General features: G+C 35.6%; 1 protein-coding gene across 6 annotated transcripts in view; it reads right to left on the bottom strand.

Annotated features, from left to right (window-relative positions):
* SHANK2 (SH3 and multiple ankyrin repeat domains 2) overlaps positions 1-27388 on the bottom strand; it is a 325477-nt gene that overhangs the window by 215702 nt on the left and 82387 nt on the right. For 5 of the 6 annotated variants that reach the window (XM_032444759.1, XM_032444760.1, XM_032444761.1 and 2 more), the window contains exon 13: positions 10794-10844. The exons of the other annotated variant lie outside the window; for it this stretch is intronic. In XM_032444759.1, coding sequence (XP_032300650.1) covers positions 10794-10844 — 51 coding nt within the window. The remainder of the gene's footprint in view (positions 1-10793; positions 10845-27388) is intronic. 6 annotated transcript variants of the gene reach the window in all.

The following is a 27388-nucleotide window of genomic DNA, read 5'->3' as shown; positions in this document are numbered from 1 at the left end:
TGCAAAATATTTAACTAGCCAAAGCAGCCAAACAGCATGCTACAGTCATGTGCATTACCTGAATACAATTTTTAAAGACAAAGATACTTGCTGGAGCGGCATGTGCTGGATAAACCTATTTGTACTATTGTTTGAGTCAGTCTGTTGGGTTTGATTCTCCAGGCTTCACACCTGTTGGCACTATTCCTCCAGAACATCAGACATGAAACACATCCACCCTGTTCTGACAACATTTTACAGTACTTTTCGAGAAGTCTAGATGATAACACAAGGTACATATAGAGATACAGAAGATGGTATGTATTGAAGACCAACTTGATAACCCATCTCCATTTCAAGTGTTTCTCAGACATACAGTTACTCCCAAGTTACTGTAGGGCAAATGACATAAGAAATTCATACTGCAATGAACAGGGACATCTGCACTAGATCAGATGCTCAGAGACCCATCTAGCCTGACCTTGGGCATCTCCAGGAATGGAATGGGACATCCATCACCCCTCTGGGAAACCTGTGCCAGTATCTCATCACCCTTACTGTAAAAATCATCTCCATTCAATCTAGCCAAAATTTCCCTCTTTTATTTTGAAACCATTTTCCCTTATCCTATCACAACAGATTCTGTTAAGAATATGTCCCTTCCAAGAATCTGCAAGAACTACTCATTTACTCTTTTTGTCATCAACTCATTTTAAAAGTAGATGTAGCACTACAACCGCTGAGGACATTTTTTTTTTAGCTTGTGAGAGCATGCACACTTTTGTTCCCTGTAGACAGTCTCCCACTGAAAACTTTCTTGTCTTTGTCTTATCCATACTTAGACAGTACTTGTGGCATGCAGCCATTTGCCCCTCAAGATATATGTTCTAAATAGAAGAAAAGAAGCTCTATCAAAAGCTATGCCACCAAGCACGATCTTTGAAAAATAAAGCCCAATAATTTAAGCTGATAATTTTCTCACTATCCTTAGTTCCATTTAGCCATTTCATCTTAAGAAGAAACTAAAACGTATCTGACTTATTCATTAAGATAACAGCATTTAAAATTATATTAGTAGCCTACGTTTCTCAGTTTCAAAAATAACTGTTAATGAATCATGCTGGTCTAAATAAGAAAGGATAAAAAAGGAATGTATATGCTATAGCAGGGGGTTGCCTTTGTACAAATATGTAGGTGTTTGCAGCATTTGTAACATTCTCAGTGGTTAATCCCATTGAAAAAGAAACGCTTGCTCACTGGAGCATTTTTGAGGTAGACTAATAATTGAAGTAATATTACTAATAATACTACACCTACTTCTCATTCACAACAGTATCACTTGTAGTTTAAAATGTTTGAAAAAGTTGAGATGTTGAGATAAGTTTTATTTTTGTTTGTTCATTTTGGCTATTGTATCTCTGTTTCTTCATTTGGACTGCAGGTTAAGTTTTATGATGGTGCATCAGTAGCTGAGTTTAAGAGATTTTCTGTAATAAGAATATGAAAAAGTACTCTTGTTTATACAGGTAAGACTAATTAAAAGAACAAATACGGTGCAAGCTTAAGGCCCATTACCAAAACCTAATCCTGTGTGCATGCTGTTTCAGAAATAATGCTACTTCTTACATTTCTGGTAGCAGTAGTAGATGTAGCCTCATGATATTCATTAATTCAGTGGAAAATGTATGGCTGACATCCAAGATATTACTATGAAAATAGAAGTGTTCTGGATATTATTTGGCAGTCACACCCCCGGACATCATGAGTACTACAATGAAATATGAATTCCATGTTCATGTTCCAAAATAACTCTGCTTTCTTCCGGACAAGAAGTGATATAAATAAAGCTAGAAGGAAAAGGCAATGCACAGCCCTGAAAAAGAATGGGATCTGAGAAAGGAGAGTAATTGTACAAATGAGCAAATTGTGTATGTTGTCCTGTACTAAGCCATAGTTGCATTTCGGGTTGATTTTTGATGTTTCAGAATAATTTCAGACAGTGTGGTTAGCAAAGAAATAATTTCTGATGTTAGTATTACCTGTGCATATGTGAAACTACTATATGTATCCACAAACACTTTCATTACAGGAAGCATCATTTGTCAAGAAACACCCACAGTCCAACCTGTCCTCTACAGAAACATAATTTAAACCAAGTTAACGATGATTGTACTCATATACTTTGAGGCATAATTTCAGGTATGAAAATAATGAATAATACGCTTGTCTTTATAAGCAAAATAACAACAAAACATCAAAAAATGTATCAAAGTAAAAATAAAGAATAAGGACAGACATGGTAATGCAGAACACTTATTACATTGGAAAGCTTCAGCTGAAACAATGAATTGACGTGAGTTGCAATATCTCTTTGTTTACTAATATTTATAATAGAAACCGAAAGCAAATAAATAGAAACCGAAAAAAAGACCCAGCACTCAGCCATAAGAAGCCTCCAGCACAACAGATGATGGAAGCACATCCCAAATGTATCCACATCCCCATTCCATGTTTTCAGCTGTGGTCAGAAATGGAATCCAGAAACACAATACCCAAGACCTCAGCTGAACAATGGTTACCAGTAGGATAGGAGAAAAATAACAAGAACAAATGGAAATGTATGAATTTGGAGAAAATTTTATAAAATCGCTGCAAAAGTGAAATTTCCAATAAGTCTTTCTACTGGTCTACAATTCAGCAAGAAGTTTAGAAATGATACAACCTATGTTCTCCTTGGTAGGGCCATGCTTTCCTTTATATTGGGAAGCTCCAAGTAACATCAAAAGAATTATTAAAAGTAAAGATAAAGGAAAAATAAATGGGATGCACAGATACCTTTAAGGTCAGGAAAAAGAGAGAGAGAGAGAGAGACAGAGATTGGATTAGCAGTAATGAATTGATCCCATAAGCACTTAACAAGACAAAAAGGTAACATCAGAATGGGCTCTTTAGAAAACTGGCAGACAGGAAAACTGCTTCACAGCTCCAGCATTGAAAGAAATTCAGTAAGGAGTCTGTGAAAAATGGCTGAAGTTATTCAACAGGAATATAAGGATAAACAAGAGATAAAATTCAGGGAACAGATTCAAACTGTTAAAAAAGAATGAAAACTGCGAGAGGAATAATGAAGGAAGCAGAAATTTAGTACTTATGGTAATAGTTACAGACAAGTGTTCCTGAGTAAATTGGAGTACAAAAGCACAGAGATTGTGGTGTCTCACAATTGCAAAGTACTTTGACTTCAGTAACTTCTCGAAAAACAGTGCTTTAAGAAAAAAAAAAAAAAAAAATTAAATAGCAAACTAGGACATATCTAATTTGTTAACAGGGAGGCTCCGAAAGTAACGTCTCCTATGTTATTATGTTGGCTCACAACATCAGAGGAAGATGTCAGTGATATGGCAGAAGAAAATGAACCTTCTCATCAGTGCTGTATTACATTTTGTCACCATGTGACAGACAACAGCAAAGGGACAGCGTGACAAAATGGAGGCCAATTCAGAAGTGAGAATGAAGCAAAGGTGCATCACTGAATTCCTCTATCAGGAAATCAATGGCACCCTCTGACATTCACTGACATTTGCAGATCATTTATAGAGAACCACCAGTGGTTGTGAGCACAGTGACACAGAAGGTGGTGTGTTTCACAGCTATGTGAAAGACAAGCCACCTTCTGGATGGTCACACACAACTGTAACACCACAAAATGAGAAACATCTCAATCAACCCATCTGCAGGAACTGGCACAGCAGGAAACTGTATCCAGAGCTGAGTACCAGCTTCAATGCATTGGAAACAATGATGGTAATGCTGGAATATTGCAAAGTTTGCACGAGGGTCCCCCAGATGCTTACACGGGAATAGAACACCGTATGCAAGTTTGTCAGGACCTACTGAACCAATACAAGGCTGAAGGTGATAGTTTGCATTATTACTGGTGATGGGACATGGTGCAAATACTACGAACCATGTGGCAAGATTACATTCTTAGTTTTTCATTCTGTTAGCAGAATGATCGAAAGCATCAGTTTTCACATGCATACAGGCCATGTATAACTACTGGGACTTCAAACATGACCTGGAGAACTAAGACCCTGAGATCCTCAAGGTTGCTAGGAGAATAAAAATATGAGAGAAATAGAATACAGTTTAGAAAACAGTTTTTGTTTCAGTTCAAGAGCATACAAACTTTCATTAAGCATTAGTAAGGAACTTACTAATTACTAAATAATAGACATAAAAAATTAATGTTCATAATAAGCTGAGAGAATAAGCTGAAAGGACATTAAAACAATTTTTTAAAAGAACTCAGGTACTATGTATTTAATTTAAGCAGCATATCCACCTACTGAATGTAGGAAGCACAGAGCAGAAGTATTTTGGATTCTGGAATTTCTGCACTGCTCCCAGAGCAAAGAATAAAGGGATGGAAAGGAGGATGCAGCAAGGCAAGCATTACACTAGAGTTAAACCATCCTTTACTCACATTACTCTAGTTGAGAAATCTGTACTCATTTTCAGGCTATGCCTGCTTCCCAGTGCTCTAGATAGTGGAAAGTGATCACAAATGCACTGATGCTAATTGATGGTGGATTTACCACAAAGCATATTTTTTTATGTCATTTCATTGATTTCTAAAATATATGCCTCAATAGGAGACAAGCACATAACCAGTTAAAAAAAAACATCATACAAAACAATATACCTTTCTACACAATCAGGCATCCAGTATCTATAAAGACTTGGCATTTTTCTATTTGTGCAGTTTTCAGCTGTAGTTAACAAAATTATTATGTTTACCAGCATCCATGTAAGAACACTTGGAGTGGCAGCATAGTCCACACACATGGGGAAGGATCAGGGCTTTTAAAAGTTACTGTCTCATAGAAAATCCCAAGGGGAAGAAGCAAGAAAAAAGACAGACCTGCCGCTCTTCCACATGCAGCTGAAGGGTGATGGTTCTTTAGAAGGTTTACAATGGGTCACAAAGTATCTCACGCAGCCAAACAACTCCCAGGCACCACAGCACTTCATGAGTCAATAACTGTGCTTGATTGGCTACTGGATGCTAAGGGCACTTTCAGAATTGGACACAGTTATATTTCAAACATCTGTTTTTAAAAGCTTCTCCCATTTCAAAGTGAGAAGATGAAAAAAAGGTGATTAAATTTATAACATAATTTTGACTTATTGCTTAGATTTATAATAACATTGCTACACATAAAATCATTACTCGTACTATCTGATACCTTTAAGAAATCACAGTCAGCATTCAAAAGGACTGCAATTTTCCTCACAGGTGTTTAAAAGCTTTCCTGACTTAACAAATATGCTTCATTTGCACAGTATTCTAGGAGGACTGGAAAGAAAAAACAATTAAATTGTACCCTAAGGGAAATAACTGGGTTTTTGTTGTTGTTTCTGGAAAGTATTTAGATCTACACTAAGGAAATTTATTTCAAAACCATATCCCCAAAAATTCAACACTTATGCAGCAAGGCTTGAATATTTTTACTGTATCCAGTAGCTTGCATCTGTGGAAAGCCTTCATTAGATAATTTTTCTATCCTATTGCAACCACTTTGTTTTCTCAGGGAAATAAAAATATTTTTAATATCCTTAGGTAATATCTTTCTCTGGATTGTTTTCTAAATGTAGCTTAATGCTAACTTTACACTGGGCTTCACACATATTTATAGTTAATATAACTATATGTGGAAATCAAACCACTAGCACTTTGCTGTCTGTGTATATATGTGCAGATACACAGAGCAATCTGTTAATAAAATATTGTTTATTTAAAGTGACAATACCCATTTGCATTATCAAACAATTCTTTAAAAGAGAACAGCAGAAAAGCAAGACAGGTAATGTTTTAACTATCTGAACTTGTAATGATATTTTAGTTCAGAACTTGAAAAGTAATTAGGAAGCAAAAAAGGACATTCGGTCTGCATCTTCACACACTTAAACATCACAATAAGAGGGCTGGGAAGTACAGTCACTTAAAATCATGAAAAAATAATACCTGGAATATTTTATTCATTTTTGAACATTTCATTCCCCAAACATGCCTGAAAAGGAACTTATTTTACTTAAAATAAAAAATAAAATAAAATAAAATTGCTATAAAAGAAAAAGAAACAGATCTCTAAAGCTTGCTGACACTAAGGATTCTCATACTTTGGTCTGCAAGTCAGAATGCAGCATTCATTAAATGGTTAACATAAACACCAAAGACTACAGGCAGCTGGAGAGGCTGTCACTGTCACAGCTGACAATTGCCTGGTTATCCAGAAACTTCAGGGCTGCTGGTCAGAGCCACTAGTTCTCAAATGAGAGCTTGCAGTACTTATCCAGAGGTCTCTGTGGAGCTGCCTTTTTCTTAAAAGGGTTTCTTAATTATTAAATCACACTAAAGTGACTATACCTATTTTAAATAATTTACTCATGCTGCTTTACTGTGTAAGTCAGTGCTAAAGTTCCCTACAGATATTACACAAAAGCAAATATGATGAGGGAGAAGTACACAATATAAAAAGTATGACACCAAAACAATGGCAAAAAAAAAAAAAATAGGTATACGGACAGATCTTGAACCACAGTATGACTTACTTTTACCATGTGAGGGTTTGGGTGCTGACCTGAACTCTGCCTCTATTCAAGCATAAAAGGACAATCAAGAAATAAGGAATCTAAATTATTTTTTACTTTAATTTGGCAATCCAATAGTGTCTTTTCATTGCATCAATACATTGCTGATTTAAATTTTGACAATGATGGGCATTAGAATTGTGAGAAAAAAAAAAAATCTCCCAGGAGAATTTGGAAATGCTTGAGACACAAAAAGCTACACAGGATGAAAACACCCCCACAAAATGCTGCAGCAGGAGAGTAAGCTGGAAAAATAGCATTCATCTAGCCGCTGTGCTATACCAGATCTTCAGCTCATCTGATTTCTCCAGTTAAATTTTGAAAAATTAAACATCTAGAAGTTATAAAGGGTAAAGCTTTGAACCTTCAAAACTGTTCATTAGAACTGCTGATTTCAGCAAAGATAATGTTTTTTCAACTCAATCTAGCATTTGAAACCAAAGAAAAAGGAAGAAAACTAGTAAAAATTCATTTGGTCTCAAGTGCAATTTCATTTTTTGTTATTAAGCTCTAATGGAAGGAAAAGACATGATCAGATCAGTGTTTATTTCAGTGATGATGCAATGTGATGTGTGCACTGCATAATGTCAGATGATATCAAAAGATGTGTCCTGGTGTAACCCTCCTTCTACATGGTGAGAAGCCTCTGAAAATACAGAAGGCAGCAAACAGCTTTGAAGCTGTTACTGGAAAGTTGTCATTTGCTTTCAATAACTAAACATGATTTGTGATTATCTAGTGTTCCAAATTGCTCAAATGATTAGTTATGAAACCATGCCTTCCTTAGCATCTGAATGGCTCATCTTTCTTATTTAATTTATTAAGAACGTCCTGAGAGCTACATTGAAAAGACCCATACAAAATCGACTTTAGGCAAGTTTTGAGCTCCTTGATTTTGGGGTTGCATTACAGCAGCTCTTGTTGAACCAGATTTCCCTCATGGGCTTTTCCTACCATCATGCAGGAATGCCTGGATGATGGGCACCAGTCATCCACACTCTGGCTCATGGCTCCTGGAGCAAAATGTGCTGATGTAAGAGTCACTGCTCTGGGAGCTCGCTGGGCTTAAGGAATGGCTTGACAGTTGAGTCTGAATGACCCCAAAAATACCAAGACATGAACTAGAGGAATCAGGATTGGTAGTTTTGCTCAACAGTTTTACAACCCAGTGGGGCATTTCCTTTTCAAAACTAACCTTCCTAAAAAATATACTTTCTATAAGTTTCTCTTGCTTTGCATATTTGTTGGTTTAGAATTAGATCAACTCTCAGTGCCCCTTCTATAGGGCATGTAAGATGCTCACTCCATACTGTGTATTTACAAACATTTCATCAGATAAAGACAGAACAGAATTAAGAACATCTAAGGTATGAATTTTTTGATAAGCAACTGTAATGGCAGATTCTGACAAGAATAAAAAAATTGGCATAAAACTAAGCAGTTTAAAATAATTTCCAACTTCTAATAAAAACAGTACATGGTACATCTATACATTTCATTACAAAGGCTGTAGCCATGGAAGAAAACGTAGTACAATTTGATTCTGACAACCTGTAATCCAAGTTATATCACAGTTTAAATAAAAATAAAAAAATAATTGGAAAAAACCCTCTGAAGTTCCTACATTATAGCTTTAAATTTAAAGATTAACAGAACTTAATGTAACTGCATTGAGAACTTCCTATATTTTAGCTAAGGCTCAGGAGAATAGTCTTAGAACATTAATGTTACACCACAGCACACCATCATTTTGTCTAAACTAATATAGCATACATATAAACAGATATCTGACTGCAGAACAGAGTCTGAAGGGGAACAGTGAGCAAATGAAGGGAAAACTTCTCAGGAGACCTGAGAGCAGCCTTTCAGAACCTAAAGTGAGATTTTAAGTAACAAGACAGACAGGGTCTGTTGTGATAGAACAAGGGAAAATAGTTTCAATGAAGGAAGGGAAATTTAGACTGGATATAAGGAAGATGGGGAGGTACTGGAATACATTGCCCAGAGATTGTGGTGGATACCCTATCCTTGGAGACATTCAAGATCAGGCTCTATGAGACTATGAGTAAACTGATCAAGCTGTAGATGTCCCTATTCTTTGCAGGGGAGTTGGACTAAATGACCTTTAATTATCCCTTCCTACTCAACCCATTCTACAGAGGATTGTCAAATATTGTCATAAAAGCTTTGACTTTCCTGATGCTGAACTCTCAACCAAAATAAATGAATTTCTAAGCAGCTCTAACTTGGTCAATATTGTTGAGTCAAACTCCAAGCTGTCAACTACATCAGTATTACCAATGAGAGGCAGTTTTTATAAATGCCGATCTACATACCAACTACTTCTTATAGCAACGTACAACTAACTCACTGAGTACATTTTTTTCACAGAATCACAGAATTATCAATTTTCATCCTTTGAGACAAAGCAATGATAAAAGATCATAATTAAATGTATTCTAATTGAATGCCTCTCACCAAGACTTGATGGACTTATCTTCAAATTTTCTTCATAAAACAGAAGACAAATTCTACACTGGTTTTTTGTTGCTGCAACACCTTTAAATTCTGAATACCATTCCTTTGACCCAGAGTTAAAATATTAGTCACATCCATTACCAAAACTGTGATCCACAATGAGATAAATGACAGAAGATCACAGTCAAAATTCACCTAAGATGATAATTGGCTTATACTTCTGATAATAGAAAGGACACCGAAAAATCTAAAATGTTTGCTAAAATATTTGAAGCATTTTATTTCAAAATGTTGAGAATTTTCTGACACTAAAGTGACTTCTGTTACTTGCTTTACTATATATAATATATTAAAAAAAAAAAAAAAAAGGATATGCATATACTCAGCTGTATATATGTGTTTACAGACAAATACACTGTAGACAAACTAGAAGAAAACTTTATGTAAGATTTGGTTGCTTTTGATTGAAGTGTAACATTTAATACATTTTGTAATTCTGAGTTCATATCTGGTAGAAGCATTCTTCTACTTTGCAGAATTTTTGGAACTCTGCAATAATGACCCAGATAACTCACAGACCTCCGTGTCACACCAAGGTCATTGGCTCAGATTCCAAAATTAGGATATTAGGACCTTTATGCACAATTTTCAGTGGCTTCGAAGCAGTTATTCTTTTAATACATTGAAAACGGTCCAGCCAATATTGTGTGATGAAATCTGGGGTTTTCCTATTAACAACTGAATTGCAAACCACATTAAAACATCGATATACTAAAACAAATTAAAGTGTAAAATATCAGTACAGATAAAGTTATAAACATTTTATTAAATCTGTAAGAAAAACAAAATCAAAACAACACGAACCTATATATATTTATGAAAATATTTATGAAAATATTTAGTATCCTGTTTATTACCCATCAAAAATATCAAAATCAAAGAATAATCTTTGAGGTTTTCATGCAAAACAGAAACAAACAAACAAACAAAAAAGAAAAAAAAGAAAAAACAACCCAAAATGCATCAAAACATTTCATTCCCTCTGTAGTGAACAAAAGACAGATAAACTGAGAATTATGCAAGGCCTGCCCTATTTCTTGTACAATTTAATCTGCAGTTATGAAGTTTAAAACAATCTTACTGCCTAGTAGAATCTCTTCCAAGAGACATACTGTTCTGACACACTAGTTCATTAAATGATAATTTGGTCCACATCATATAGCATCTAATTTTTAAGCTGAAATTTACAAACTAAGTGCTGCACTTTTTCTGCTGCATGTTTACTGGCTTTTCCAGGAATAAAGGTAAACAGGAGCACATAGAGCTTACTCCTATATATAGATCTTATGCTGAAAGGCTATTTGCAACAAGTGTGTGAGATCAGGCAGAATTAGCATTACTTTTCCTTGAAAATATAAATGTTCTGTATTGCTTACATATACCCACAGTTCCAAACACCTAATAACAACAGAAACAGGCTCAAGATAACAGAATAGTGATTTGTGAAGTATTTCCTTGCATTGCAGCTAAGCTCCTAAAATACATATGTGTTTTGTTAACTTTACTTAATTGTGAGTAAAAGAAAAAATATGTATATATTTATATATTTATAATTATTATTTTAAATCAGATCTCTCTACCATTATCCCCAAACAGAAAAATTACTGTGGTTGAACCCTTACCTGATAGCAACAGATTCCTGGGACTTCTACTTGGATATGAGAAGCAGGATCCTTTCAGAAGGGGAAGGAATGAAGGCAACATCAAAAAGTTAGGTGTCAGAATTAGATTTTAAGGGGAAAAATTAGAAAGCAGAAGATTATGTAAGTCAAGATCTTATGACGTGATTTGAAAAATCAAAAGATGAGCAAAATAAACAGTTAGAGAAGATGTGGAACTGAGTTCTCACTTCTTCCACTCCTCTGTCCCTGTCACTTTGCACATGAAATGAGATGATAAAAATGACATAATATAAATGAGGTAATAGAAGGTAATGAAGAGTGTTGAAAGCAATTAAGGACAGCAGAAAGATGGTAATGCAAGATTCACAAGACTGGAACAATGAAAAAACCTGCTTCACCTACAATGGATTGAGTTCCACATGTGAAAGGCAGGGACTAATTTCCACAGCTGTGGAAAGGCTCCACCACTACAACATCATGTCACACCCCTTGGAATCATAGCTCTCCACCACAAAGAGATCACACATGGCTTTTATATCATATTTTTGTAATTATTTCAAACTTAATTCTCCTCTTTTCACACTTTTTCCTCGTTTGCCTCTCTATTACTCTCTGTATACATTTTGAAAACTCATATGATCTGACACTAGTGAAAAATCAATGCGCATTTTCACCAAATCTCTCATTACCAATTTCAGCATTTCTATATCAAATACCAGAAAAGTTTACAGAGTACTCTTAGGACTGTTTTAGAACACTTAAGGAGTTCTGTTGTAATCACTCTTAAAGCTGAGCTGTTCTTCAAACATTTGCACAATACTTTCATGTTTACTATATAACCTCAACAAATAAACAAATATTCAGTGTTTTCGATCAGGCTAAGCTTAGCTTAATTTTTTACACTTTATAGTGTGCTTATCATGTCTGGATGTCTGAATTCAAACAATACTTGGGAAGTTTTGAAGAGTTGTATTTTATAGGCCTGTTTGTTTCAGTAGCATGATCTCACATTTTAGGAAGTTTTTTCTAATCCCACTCACAAAAGAATCATATCCAAGGTAACTGATACATCATACAGATCCTTGGAAGCCTTCAGATGACATATTTGACTAGTTCTCAGTACAGAAAGGACAGTGAGGTACTGTTTAGTCTGAGGAAATAGAGGCTGAGGGGAGACCTTACTGTTCTCTTCCTATACCTAAAAGGTGCTTACAGCAAGAACAGGGATGGTCTCTTCTCACTGGTGACAGGATGAGGGGAAATAGCCTTAAGTTGTGCCAGGGTAAGTTTAGGTTGGATATTAGGAAACACTTCTTTACAGAAAGGGCTGTTAAGCACTGGAATAGGCACCCCGGGGAGGTGGTTGAGTCACCATCCCTGACTGTGTTTAAAAACAATTTGGATGTGGTGCTCAGTGACATGATTTAGTGGAGGGTTATTAGTAAGGGTACTGTGGTTAGGTCATGGTTGGACTCAATGATCTTTAAGGTCTTTTTCAACCGGAGTAATTCTATGATTCTATGACTTTGATTAAACACTTGGTTTAGAATGGCTTAGAATGGTTTAGTGTAAGTTCCAGCTTTTTGACATTTTTGAGATCAAATTATGAACAGGAATAAATGTCCTGTATATTTAAGCCTAACAACAAGCAGACAAGAACAGTGGCTTTGCTTTAATTTGCTGGCATTCTAAAATGTAAAATTACCAGTGTTAGACACTGCCCAAGTTCTGATCTTTTCTGCCTACTACAGGGACTGACACGAGGATACATTAAGATACCCAACTGGTCAGGGAAAATTTGTAGACATTTTCCTACAAGTGCACCATGGGTGACAGTAAGTGTTACATCAATTACTACAGTATTCAATGTGTTCAAATCTAGCTGTGTCAAACATTGCACATTTATGCAAAAAAAATCACTTGAATCTGTGCCTCAGGGTTGCTGGCGGGATAGATACCCTAGTAATCCTTTGAGGGAGGATACTGATGAATAAGGAGGTATAAGAAGGGAGCAGATCAAATTTGTCTGAGCCAGTAAAACAAATTAACCTTAGAGGTAGAGAAACAAAGACATTCTTTTTCCTGTCAGTTTTCAGAAAGCTTAAGCAGCAGGTACAACAATGTAGGACTGAAATTTTGAATGGGAGTCCTGAGGAAAACAAAATCATAATGGAAAATTGGCAACTGACTTTTTTTTCACTGTAATAACAGGTATTCAAATGGGAAAGAAGAGAAAAAGCAAACATTGCCAATGTTTTGGCATTTGTAGGAGTTGTCAAAAAAAAAAAAAGAGTATCTAGGTTCTCTACAGCCTTAACCTGAGGAAAAAAAAATATAAAAATCACACATTAATGCTGCAAAGGAGCTGACACTTTTCATCTGCAGCCCACTCAGCCAGGGAACATCCACTTATATACCCTTATGCATTATTCACCAGGAAAATTGAAATAATCCACCAGTGGTTAAGCAGTTCAGAATCAAATGTAAATCAAGGGAAAGCAGTTAAGAATGTGGATCATTCACAGCCTTCTCTGAACTCTCAACTCCTCCACAACGGAAGCATGAAGCTGCCCAGATCCTTGCAGCCCCACTCCTGGCTATGAGTACTTGGTATAGCTTAACCTGCCAATGAGCCATCTCTAGAATGACAGCAAAAGCACAGACCCATGACCATGTTTCATTTACGGTCAAGCCATTTGTCCCTTCACATCCATAGAGGCAGATCCTTTAGCACACAGCAGAGAAAAACTGACTTCTATATTAAAAGCCTTTGTTTGCTTTAGCACTGACTATAATACATAGTTAATTTTCATTCTTTATCTGTCTGGCAATACAGTGGTCAAGCACAAAAACAAACTGAAAATTCTACCTTCACTGCAAAAGTGTTTTATAGAAGTTATTGCTCACACCATCTTTATCTTTGATAGGAAGTTTTAGTGGGATTTTATCTTAAGTTATGATCCATAGCAATTATTTTATTATTTTATTACATCTGTTTAGGAGAACATACACTAAAACAGTGAGAACAGAAATAAAACTCATTTTAAAACCACAGTGAGAGAAATGAAACGTCTGCTAAGAAGCCCTGACTACTTATTTAATGTATGCAGTAGAGGCATGTATAATTTCTGCAACTTTATACAAATCACCTTGGACAAATTTTCAGTGACATTTACATGAACATTACATTGCAATGTATTTCCATGAACTTGAACTTATTATCATTGATGCATATTCAGGACACTGTAAACCCCATGCATTCATGTTCTTTATCAGAATCTAATAGTTCTAATGCCTCTGGTTTAAAGGACGATCATTATACTGCTAGTATTTTTTCCTCCAAGATACATAGCAAAAAATGTTCAGTTAAATGGAAATTGATGTTTATTTTGCAGTCAAGACAGTTTCATGTTAAACAAAAATCCTATCTTTAATCATCTACTTATTTATATTGACAGTCTGTTGAACTCAAAAATCCTGCTTGCAACCTGAGCTTTGATCTCACAAAATTTCAGAGTGCCAGATTATGGATGAAAACTTTTTTGTCCTAAGTGCAAGACTTGAAAATGTCAAACAAGAAATAAAAATCAAATATGCCTTACTCTGGATGGCAAAAAAAAAACCAAAACAAATCACCACTGCAATCCAATCCAGTTACATATTTGGCTGACAGTAAATCTAAGATGACTAAGATGATTAGTAGATACTCCACGTAACATGAGAGAAGTATTCTTTTGCCAAAGAGAGGAAAGAAAGAAAAAAAAAGAAAGAAAGAAAAAAAAAAAAAAAAAAAAAAAAAAGAAAAAAAAAAAAGAAAAAAAAGAAAAGGAAATAAGACTAATAACAACATCCACCTGGAATTTGAGATGAAATAGTTTTTCAGTAAGAAATTGGCTAGTATCTTAAGTCATATCATCTTTTACATGGCTAGAAACACTACTGACATAATGTTACACTAGCAACTCATTTTCCTGCACTTCAGTTGTAATTCTTTTCTGGAGTGTGACATCTACGCTGTATTGACTCAGCGAGCAGCCATCCATGGAGACATAATTTAGCGAGGAGAAATAGGAACCAAAGTCAGAAAGAAAAGAGCAAGGCTGTCACTTTACGGAAATTACCGATAGACTCTTAGTGTTCACATAAATCTAGACTGAAATTCTACTCTCACAGTGCCCTCTTGATTTCTGGTCAGAGATCTCTCTTTGCATCTCCCTAGGAAGCCCAAGCACAAACACATCCTCAAACAACATTAACCTCCAGTTCCCAGGAGCTTGAATACTTTAAGCATGATGCATTCACTATAAGGTTATATTAAATTGTCTACAAATGTACAGATAAATTATTTGCTAAAACCAACCCATAAGTTTGAAATCAACCAAAACTAGTACGCTGTAGTCATATGCTCAAAATCCCTATTTGATTATTCATTTAGATTGAATAATTCAGATCTCTGGTGCTTCTGTTCCTATTCCAGGAAACAAAGCAGTAGCATTCTAGAAAAAAGAGGAACAAAATATACACCCAAGTATTTCATCAAATACTTCAGAACTGACACCTCTCTTCACGTGCAAACTGTACTGACTTTATCCCATATCTGTATACCTTAAAAGATAAAATTTTAAGTATATGGAAAGACAGAGAACAGACTTTGATTACAAGCCTGTTTTGGGTCAGTGCTTTTTGCACTGATTTTTCTCTAGAGGGAAAAAAAGGAAGAAAAAGAATAGATCATAATGGCTTTATTTTATATGTGTAACTCTCATCTGTGCATGCTCAGTTTTATGCAATCAAAATACGTCCACCTTTGCAGAAAATATTTTTTAACTGATCATAGAAAAAGGTTAAACTAACTGATCTGGATGTTCATATCCTGCCACATCAGAAGTGAGCAACCTATTAAATGATATTTTACATAAAAGTATGAAAGCTTTTTGAAAGAGGACAGTATAATTTTATACAGATCTCATAAAAGCTAGACAGCTCTTATGAGATACATGTAGGTGTGCTGGCTCTATCATGAAAGAAAAACAGTCGAAGAGTGGACGTATGTGTTGTGTCATGACTAAAATCCACTTTTTGAAGCCCCACATCGACAGACCTGTATAAAGAAGTTAAGCCACAGAGCATTAAATTGTTTGGGTGTTGTTTTTTTTTCCAATAACTCCAATGACTGCATCTAGCCTGACATCCCATAAAACAAATACTAGATCTGAACATTTCACCCTTTCAAGTAGCCATGCTCACTAAAACTCAGCAAAACCAGATCTCAGATGACAAGGATTTACACAAAGCTTCAGAAATGCACCCTGTTTTAGTACTGATGTTCACTTATGGTCAGTGATATTGCAATAGCACCTCCCAGTATCAATATGTCCAAATTATATAGTCTTTTCTTGGTATCTCTCATGTAGCATGAATTACTTCAGTATTCCCAAAGTCAAATTTTAGGTGTATTTACCAAGAAAAAAAAAAAAAATCAGCAGTAAAATCTTGCCAAAATTCTGAGACTTCTTTAACACAATATGATACTGGGTTGACTTTTCCTTAGCGCTTGGAAGGAATTCAACCAGAATAAAGAATCTAATCTTCAAGAGCAGCTATTTTAATGACTCACTGTTTTCCTATTTCTTTTGAGCTACCACAAAGCTCAATGGACTTCAGCATGATTATTAAAACACTGCAAACCCAAAAACAAAACAAAACAAAACAAAAAAAAAAAAAAACAAAAAACAAACCCACACTTTTCTCAATATGAAAAAAAAAGAAGAAGAAAAAAAAAGAAAGAAAGAAAGAAAAAAACCACCACAATCTCACTGTAACCAATAAAGGACATTCTAAAACTAGAGCCTGCTGTGATAGGGATGGTAACAGTGTCTCAGCCATATGCTAGTGTAATCTATAAAAGCTATATTCAAATCTTATGTCATTTTAACTTTTTTTTTCAGAAACCAGCATAACTGCTACCATACATGAACCTAGTATTAATCTAATTCTTTTAGCTTTTAATCTGTATATAGCACTGTATCAGTAAAAACATGTGTGCTGTTTGGATACCAGAAGTACACTACAGTTTTATTTTCATTTATCAAGAATACGCTTTTACCAAACACTATATGTAACAAGATGGGAATTCTCTGGTTTTGAATAACTCTTTAGTTCCAACTTGCTCCATTTTTTTCCCACCCTAGATGAAAGATGTGAACCCAAACTGAAGCAGATTTTTTTTTCCTCTTTAATCTGCAAAGAACACAGATATTCTCTAGATTGCATTTGCTGTAGCTCACTTGCTGCCAACAACCGACTTAGTAGATTTTGTCTTTTGCCTTCTCAAAGCAGAAACTCGAACACACCCTAAGATAAGGCACTAGACTAAATCCGTAATAAATTATGTGGATTGCATCAAGATTTACACTTCTTTAATGCAGAACACGATCTGTTACTTGCATAACAGAGTTTAGACACGTGAAAATTTCCCTCCTCAGCTGGCACAGCTACTGTGCCACTCCTACTGGAGATTATTTAGAAGCAGCCATGGCTGGAAAACAGAAACACAAACAGCTTCACAAAAAGAACAGTGCCCAGGACATAGAAAACCCCAAGTCTCTGCTGCAGGAAGGTGGTCACTGCCATTCTGGGGTTGCTGAGTCTCAGCATTCAGAGCAGGGAGCTGCCACCATGGCAACACACACATCTCCAGCACAGGCCCTCTGTGCTCAGCACCACTGCTCGGCCCCAGCCTTTGCAACAACAGGCCTTCCTCCATACTTGTAGGTTGCAGTTCTGCCAAGTGGAGAAGCGCAGACTTCAAATTCTTACATTTATTTTGTTCTTAGTTTTTTGGGGTGGTTTTTTTTTGTTTGTTTGTTTTTTAAATAATCATTTAATAAGAAAATGAAGTTAATGAGAAAAAAAAAAAATGATGTTAAGTTCTGGCCATATTTATTGCCAGGATAGGACTAAAAAAATTTCTATTCAGTACTCCACTGTAAATGTTCAGATAGATGAAAAATTATGTTCAATTGAGTAATTCACATTTGCCAAGAAATCACTTTTGAAGTGTACTTTCTAATAGAACACCTGTACTCCACAGAAAGATCAAAAGCACGGCTAACCCACTGGAATTTTGACTCCACTAGATCTTCTCCCACTTCAAAAATAAAAAGCCTTTCTCACAGACATGTGTAGAAAAACCCCCTCCTGCTTTGGAGGTAAAATGGCCCAAACTTCAGTTTTTGACAATAAATAAGATTACAAACCATTCACCATCCAACAAGAGTAAGAAAAATGCGTGTCCTTGCACATAACCAACCTAGTAAAACAAAAAGTTGACTTCAGCAGATTTAGGATTTAAAACATGCCCAGAAGAAGAGCGATTCAATAAACATTACATCAAATTAATTATTGGAGTTTGTTTCAATGTGAATGAATTTTAGATACTTTAAAGCATCAGATTCTTTCAGCGTTTCCTGTTTTGAGGTTCTCAAGCAAACAGCGAGCTTTTTCTTACAATCTTTTTAGTTTGCTGAATAAATTACAAACAGTTTCAAAATAACATCGCCTTCATTCTATAGCATTTACAAACGAATACGTAACTAAATCTTAAAATATACATTTTAAAACCTTATGTTTCATTGTCCTTTTCAATACATTTCAGTCAGATTGAACAAGAATGATTACCACATGGCATATTTTTTATGACAAGGAGAAAAATACAGTTTTGTGCCTTAATGCCCAAAGTATTTTCTGCATTAGTAATTCAGCTCATACAAGTTTGCTTCTATTTAATTGAAATAAACAGTGTTAGATTAGTTCTTGCATTTTTCTGCCTTTTTTGGTTATCTTCACAGTGAAGGTAGTGCATCCATTGCTTAGTAAGATGTCTGAATATACACTGTCAAAGTAATGGGTCAAAAGAAAAAAAAACACTCTGTCCTAAGCATAGATTATAAATGTAGAATGTCACCTAACTGCTGGGTTGTCCTTAGCTACTTTTAATTGCTGAACTCCAAAACACAAGACTTCTAACACATAGAAGCCCATGCTCCAATGTAAGGTGAGCACATTCTGCAAGTGATTGTAATTTCTTATTTCTCCTAACATAACCTTTTCTTGGAAGTGCTCAACCAGTGGTTCAGACCAGGATTCAACAGTTATCATACAGGTATGTATCATCTAGAGGGAACTGAGGGGACAAGATGAGTGCCCAGAAGTCCAAGGGATCTCCAGTGAACATTAAAATGGGCTGATTTGCTTAGTCCTAGGAAATTATTCAGAACTGTTAGGGAACATCAGTTGCTGTGCTGCTGTACACCAAATCAGCACAAGAGGTTCTCAGTTGGTTTTCATCCCATGAATATCAAATGTATATAAACTACTGCATAGCAGAATTCCAGTTCTGACCATGTCAGTATCAGATTGCCTGTATTAGCTTGGCTTACGCAAAAAGGAATTGAGCTTTCCTCCATACAAGTTCCCTACCACCTAGCTACTGGTGCATTTTTAAGATACAGGTCTGCTGAGTTAGGCCCTCTCTCCATTATGATGTATGTCTTCTCCTCCTGGGAGAGCATATCCTCCCTTTGTGCAGATAACTGCTTAACGCTGAATGATAAATAAAGACACCCTGGAATACTGATGAATAACTGAGAAAAATTTTTAGCTGCTAGTGTCATAGAACCTTTATTCAAAGACCTAAAAACATTTTTCAGAGAATTATTTTGAAATATTTGATGCTTTCCTGAAATATAGCTATAAAAATGTAATATACTGCTATTTAATTTTGTTTCCATACTCACTGTTTTCTTCAACTTTAATTCCATGACCTCTCAGAGACAGAATCTCACAAATATATCCTCCTCTGTATTTTCCCATAATAATATCATAGCCATTTTCTCTAGCTAGTCTCATTCATTTGTTCTCTGCCATAGCTTTTCCTAGTCATAGAAGAAGAAATATGTAAAAATAGGCCACAAGAAACTAGACACACTTGATATGCACAGCAAAAATAGAGCTCTTTAGCACCTGGCACTCTCAAGAGTGTTAATTAATCTGGCAAGATAAGCCATGCTTTGACCCGAAATAAAAAGCTAAACCCTCAAAAGATAAATTCAAGCTAACATTAAAAAAAAAAAAATACTATGGACTTGTGGCCTCCTGATTTCTTGCATCATATAACCCCAGAAGTCTGGACAGTTGTTATGTGGAGAAATAGCAGGGAGTGCCTCCTTTTGAAGGCAGTGAGAAAGACACTGAACTGGGATCAGAGTGTAATGCATAGCATATAACACGCTTTGGTGGGATGGGGGCTGTGGAGGCTCTCATCTACAGGAATGTGACACATAGTGCACATAAAAACAAAGATTTCAGTCAGCTTGACCTCTCTCTGAGGTCAAGACAGTGCCTGCACTCCCAGAAATGCTGGAAATACTTGTAGCTGGATGTTAGATTAGAAAAAAATGAATGAGAGATTGAAAGGACAAATCAGCATGCTGGTAGTCTGCGCTTAGAAGGGTTTTTCAGCAGCAACAAATAATTTCTTCAGGATAAATAAATGATGTGTTAAATTATACATTTTACAAGGTACATTTAAAAGTGCAAACACACCACAGACTTCATGTTTAATTTCACTATCGCAGATAGGTTGTACCAGGCTCTGAGCAACCTGATCTAGCTGTGGATGTCCCTGTTCACTGCAGGGGTGTTGGATTAGATGATCTTTAAAGGTCCCTTACAACTCTGATGATTGTATGGTATTCCAAAGAGATGTAAGAGCCAGCTTACCAAACAGGAAATGCTGCAAATACAGAAGATTATATACAAAGAAAGAAAACTGATTTATCAAATAGTACTTTGTTTTCATAAGAGAACACACATTGGAAGGAAATAAGGCTAGTCAACTTTCACAGTTTTCTTGTTTCTGAGAAAGAAACAAACTACAGTGATAGTTGGCAGTGTGCTGGAGTCCCATTAGATAGGCTAATATACTGAAGTCCTAATATACCAGAGTTACCAGAAACATGTAAATAAAAACAAAAAAGGGATACCCCTACACTTATATAAATAATGCAATTGTAAGGTTGTCATCTCTTCCTGCCTCTGTTTTGTTTTGTTTTCATTCAACATAGACTGCATCCAATTACAAAAACTTTCTCATTCTCTTCCAAGCTTTTCTGAGTTAAGATGGTATTTTAATTGACTGACCAATTATTTCAGCAACATTATGTAGAAGATGGTGCAGAAAATAGTCTTTTGACTTTAAAATTTGATCACATAATTGATAGGACACACATAAAAAGTTAAGGAAAAAGTTAACAGTTTAGAGATTCCCTAAGAAGCAATCTTGCTGTACAGCAGCACGTTTCCAAAGCTATGCAAAATGTGTAAACTACACTGGCCCCAGGGAGACAGGAGGAGACTATCCAAATGGAAGATGCCTGGTCAAGCATCAGGGAATAAGCAAAAAGAAGTGCTGCGCAAAAATTACACCAATAAGCTTAATCCCTAACTGGGTTATTCATTCATATTAAAATCTACACATATATTCATAGTCAAATGCAGAGGGAGGTAGTATAGAAAATAAAACTTTATGTCTAATTGGTTAAATTGGTGGAATTAAAAACTGAAACACTTCAATAAGGGCCATCCATAAGTTCTGTTGTATATTATTATGAAATTATTCAGATTTTCAACTATAACGGAAAACACAAAAAGTCAGATAACACAAGAACAATTTCCCTTACATAATTAAAAGCAAAGTTAGGGAAAGAAATAATAAACATGTTCTCTTAGGACTATCATGTGTTACTAAAGATACAGAAGAAAACCAGTAAACCAGGCAAAATCAGGTGTCCTACTGAATTAGTACTTAGTACTCTTCAGGACTAAAATAATAATAATAATAAAATAATAAGGGGGGGGGGGGGGGGGGGGGGGGAAGGGAGGAATTTCCAGACAGCATCTCATTAAAATAGAGGTGGAACGTCAGAAGAAGTTCAAGTAGTTTCAACTGCTTTGGGAGTTTAAATATATAGAAATGGGTTTAAATATTCAGGAAGTGTTTACTCAGAAGGTATTTTCCCTGGTATGACAAAAAATTGACTGCAAAAATATATAGCTTGTTGAGAACTCCAAAGAGAAGGCTGTCAACATAGACCCAGGAACACCAGCCTATGAGATTGAGATATAAACAGAGTAACAGCAACAGTGAGAAATATTGTGAGCAGTGTGAAATACAGTGTGAAATATTACACTCATTATGAAGCAGCGTGCTTCAAAGCCTATCCCTTTATCAAGTTTAATCTGTAATTTACAGCAAATGGTCCTCTCTTCATTTTAAAGACACACTGTATACTACAACAACAGTTTTCCCTGAAATTCTGACATTAATAACATGATATTAAAATCAGATTATTCATAATATATTAAAACAAATTTCTTTAGTGAAGCCTAGGATCTTAAAGCAAATTGCCAAGCCACTGTATACAGAATGGAAAACATAACAGGAACTTAATTTTGATGAATAATCTTATTTGGAAGAAAAACAGTATGCTTAACTGAAACGTTGGTAAAGTTACATAAATTTAGCATAATAGAAAGAGGAGCTCCAAGTCAACGAAGTGTACTGAATCTGTTCAGAATGGAAGATATTAGCAATTACTGAAAACTCAATCTTGAAATATTTATTTGAACCATTTGAAAAGAAAAATATCATCCTTGCCAATCACTAAGCTCATACAAATGCTTAGTGAGTTGTTTTACATGACTGGAAATTGAACCAAGTTGCTTCTGCATTCAGAAGGCTATCCTTAATCAAATTCAAATATTCCATGGAATATATTTCTCTTTCCAAGCAGGGGTTATACTGAACCTGACTATTTCAATAACATAATGATGAACATATTCACAGGCATGCAAAAAGGTTATATCTTTCAAAGTTGATAAACATTCCTGTCTATAGCCTTAAGTTTGCATTCTCATTGTAGTCCCATTATGTAAAAAAAATAACTGGTTCATAAAAAGACATGTGAAGAAGTCCTCATCATAAAGATGTACATTACATCTAATTTGTTCTTTCCCCTCTTTTATTTTCCAGTCCAACTCTGTATATACTATAGGAAATACAGGATTATTCTTTAGGAGAAATAGAAAATCACAGGATTGCGCACATGTTTGCATAAGATGCTCCGAAATTAATGCCTCCCATTTATTCTTATGGAAACTACAACAGATACAGTAAGCACAGTAACATAATTTGATAGAGCTAATCATCAGCTACAAAATTATGTTCTTCAACAGAACATTAACTATGCATTTACACAAGCAATAAGTGGTAGCCTACATACTGTGTTTGTAAAAATACACATCAGCTATGTAACCCACTGCTTCGCTGCTGCTGTGATCATGATGTTGCTAGAAAAATAATACTCACGCAGCCCATTTTTCATTGGCCTGAAAATATGGAAGTCAGAAGGCACTGAACCCTCACTAAGTGGTATGTGTGGTAAAACAGAACAGACAAGATTGGCAAAGTTCTCCATGCTCTTCAGACTGGTATGAGACCTAGTGTTATTATGCAGCAAGAGCATGGTTGTCTTCCCCTGTGGCCTAACACTGAAAATTCCAGCCTTCAGCTTAGACAGCATTGTGGAATAGCAGTCAGAGTTGACGGTTTGTCTGGACTCGTGGAAATTCAGAAGAATCACACCTTTGCTATCCCACAAGACAATGCACTTCATTTTATTCCCTGAGAGCTGCATTATGAAGTTTTTCTTTGTTGAGGACTTCACACGCTGCATTTTGGCTCCAGTTTATAGTGGTGATACCAGGTCTCATTACTGATAACGATGCTAGCTGTCACTTACATCCTCATATGGGTTCAATATGTCCTGACAAATTTGCATATGATGTACTTTCTGTCCATGAGTGAACATTCACAGAATCCACCTTGTACAAACATTGCAATATTCCAGCATTACCGCCATCATTTCCAAGGCACTGAAGCTGATACTCAGCTCTGCACATGGTCTTCTACTCCTAATCCACAAATTCATGCAGATAAATTGATTGAAACAGTTTCATGCTGTGATGCTGTGCATGGCCATCCAGACTGTGACTTCTTTCACATTGCTGTCACCACTGCACAAATGCACCACCTACTGCATCAGTGTGCTCCCATCCACACATTATGGTTGGTCTCCATAAATATTCAGCAAGTGTCAGTGGGTGACATGGAGGAATTCAGTGACACACCTTAGCTTCATGTTCACTTCCATGTCAGATGCCATTTTGTCAGACTGTCCCTATGCTGCCATCTGTCACACAGCAACAAAATGTAATGCAGCATTGACAGGAGAGTTCAGTCTATACTGTGGCACTGCCAACATCCTCTACTGACATTGTGAGCCAAGAGAATAAAATAGGAGGCATTACTTTCAATGCAGTCCCTTTTTCTCAGTTCTGCCTATATCTATTTTTGACCCGGCTTCACAGCTTAATTGTTTGAAATCCTATGTAGTGTTTGACATAATATTAGAGAGCTCTTGCTCATGCTGAAAAGTGATTTCAAGAAAATATGTTAGGTTTTTCAGGAATACTAGAGCTCTCTGTACAACACTCGAACAATTTGCCTTCTGTGTTATTCCTTATTTGGCTGCAGCATATCTTACAGCTGCAGTGAACACTCTGTGCCTCATCTCACTAGCACTGGGCCTTCTGATGTACTGAAATGGGTGTTGCCATCCATACTCCTGTTTTAGATATATCTCTGCTTAGTGATTAAAACATATTATCCAAAGGACAAACTCTCCTAAAACCACACAATTACAGAAAGTCTAGGGGTACAGATTTGAATGAACCCTGATATTAATTAATGAGTACCAAGACAATTAAAATTAAGGTAATACTGATCAATAATAATAAAATTATCAGTGATAATTTATTATATTCTATTGAGACTTCCATTCAAACTTAGTTCAGTTCCTTGTTGTATAACAGAGTGGTTTTAAGGCAGTCTATTAAAAAACAAAGCAAAAAGCAAACAAACAAACAACACCATTGAAATATGGTAACAGGATGCAGAAGAGTCAAGAAGCCTGAGCTAGAGTAAAGGTCCAGTTGGTACAACCATAATTAGAAACAAGATGCATCTGTTTAATGAAGGAGTTATAAATTCTAGAACAATTCACAAATTGATCCAGAACTATCAGACAGCAAGATTCAGATCCAATTTTCCATACCCTATTTATTCATTATTACAGGTTTTAGACAAGACAAATTTTTGAGTTATAATTCAGTTAATGCAGGAGTTAGCTAATACAGATTCTGTAATCTGCACTATGGAGAAGGTTAGACTGCATGATCACATTGAACTTCTTTCAGCTTTAGAATATATGATCTATAAAATTGAGTCAGAAATCACTGAACAAATTTCACATCCCATATAAACTCAAAAGTATTTCGTTCTTAAATTCTCTAAGCCTAATTTGACTTACTCTGATCTTGCCCCCAAAGGTATCCCAGGGCAGCATAAGATAACATACTTATTTTTATCTGGAAGAATGGCTGGGAAAGCTGGGTTCCCAAGGGACAGGTTGCTCACTTCCCTCTTTCAGTGCCTCCAAGAGGAGCCATGTTTCTTTTGCACAAGATCTGGCCATGATTTAGAAAAATTCAGCCAAGTACATCAAATTAGTGCTGCACTTCAGTGATAACAGAACTGTAACTTCCAACACAGAGGTGAATTTCATTCATGGAGAACAACAGAAATCATTATCAGAAGTTCAAGTTTGGCATTAGTTGAAACATTAGTTGAAAATTTCAGCATTTGAGAGCTCTGGGGTATGTGCATTGCTGTCTTATAACATTACCCTTGACCTGACAATTTACTTCAGTGGAATTACCCTTTAATGTATTTCACCAGAATTGTTGAGGATACTAAAATCGATTTGATTACTTTTCTTTTTTTAAAAAAAGAAATTACTTTTGTCCACTTAGTAATGCTTGATATCCAAAAATACATTCCACTTATATCTCCAGACAAAACAATTATACAATTATAATTGTATACAATTATTATTGGTATATTCTCAAATCATTTTTCTCATTATGTTTTAAGGCTTTCTTCCTTTTTTTCCTTAACATAATATGATAGATACTGTTTGTCTTGACTTTTAATTCATCAGCTTGCATTAGTTCTCCAGGTAGCCTATGATTTTATTTCCTATTACACTACTTCAGAAGCTTCAAACCAGTGAAGGGTATTAAAAAGCAAAATAAAATATAATAAAACAAAACAGTGTTGGAGAAGGGATCCCGCTCCAGAATGAAACAGCATGCAGATATTATATTATATATTATAAATAAATACTTTTATAAACAAGCAAGCCACAATTCCAAAACAGCTGATCCCAGCCTGGAGGGAGCAGAGAAGACGAACACGATTTCTCCTGATCAGGATGCTTGCAGACTAGGAGCAAGCTAGAAGCCAGGCTTGGGGAATATTTTTCCAACTACTTGGGTCATAACAAATGAAACAAGACCCAAACTTGTACCCCTTATTCATCCCTCCTGTGCCATCCTCCCTGAGTTCTCCAGAAGGGAAGATGCAAATAAGCCAGCCAGCACTGTGTGACCATCACTCACTGTTCAGACCACAAAGCTCTCGCATGAAAAGAAAACTAGTGACACCACCAGTATACAAGATAGCTTGAGATTCCTCTGATAGTTTTTCTTCTCCAATGCAAGCCACTTCTTGCTTGATCTCAAATAACTAACATGAACAGGTGTGGCAATTATTCCCTAACAGATATGTTACAAATACATGCTATGGAGTGGTTTACAAAACCAGACCACAGCATTCTGAAACCTACAGTACCTGCCCTAGCTGTTACGCATTTGGTGATTCTATGATTTCTGTCCTCACTTTCCTGCTCAGAACTTCAGAGAAAGCATCAGAAATCACAGGCTACGACCAAGTAATGCTAGTAATCTACAGTACTCTGCTTTGCCTGCAGTTTTGTATCAGATTAGAAGCTCTGATCTACAAAGCCCATATAAACAACAAATATGTTAATATGCACACTGAAGTTCAAAAGCCAAAAAGAATGATCCACTTCTGAAAATAAGGTTTAAACTTTGAAATAAAACTAAACGACTACCACAATATTTTGTGCTAATGTATATGCAGAAAACAATTTACTTGTGATCAAAGGGAAAAAGAAAATTACTGGAAGTTTTTCAAGCTCTGTCCTACATTTCAGTATGTAACTACATTAAGAGATAACAATTCCCAGTTTTCCAATTTGTTTGCTCCTTCCTACCAATGCTGAAGCATATGACATTCTGTTTCTTATAACTCTTAGGAAAAAAAAAATAATAATAATAGCAACAGACTTATTGCAGATCACTTAGTATTTGTTTAGTTGAAACTGATCTCAGAAGTAATTAAGGTCAAAAATCTTCCCATGGATATGAGGAATATTAGTAATTTAATTAATAGATATTAAGATTAACGATAGTATTTAAAATAAACTACAAAAACAAACACGGGATTACAGGATTATGGCAGTCCACCCAAAATAAGCATTTAAAATGTG

The sequence above is a fragment of the Coturnix japonica genome, chromosome 5 (genome assembly GCF_001577835.2).
Source record: "Coturnix japonica isolate 7356 chromosome 5, Coturnix japonica 2.1, whole genome shotgun sequence".
NCBI lineage: Eukaryota > Metazoa > Chordata > Aves > Galliformes > Phasianidae > Coturnix > Coturnix japonica.
The sequence above is the reverse complement of the archived record's forward strand: the minus strand, read 5'-3'. Positions and strand labels throughout refer to the sequence as shown.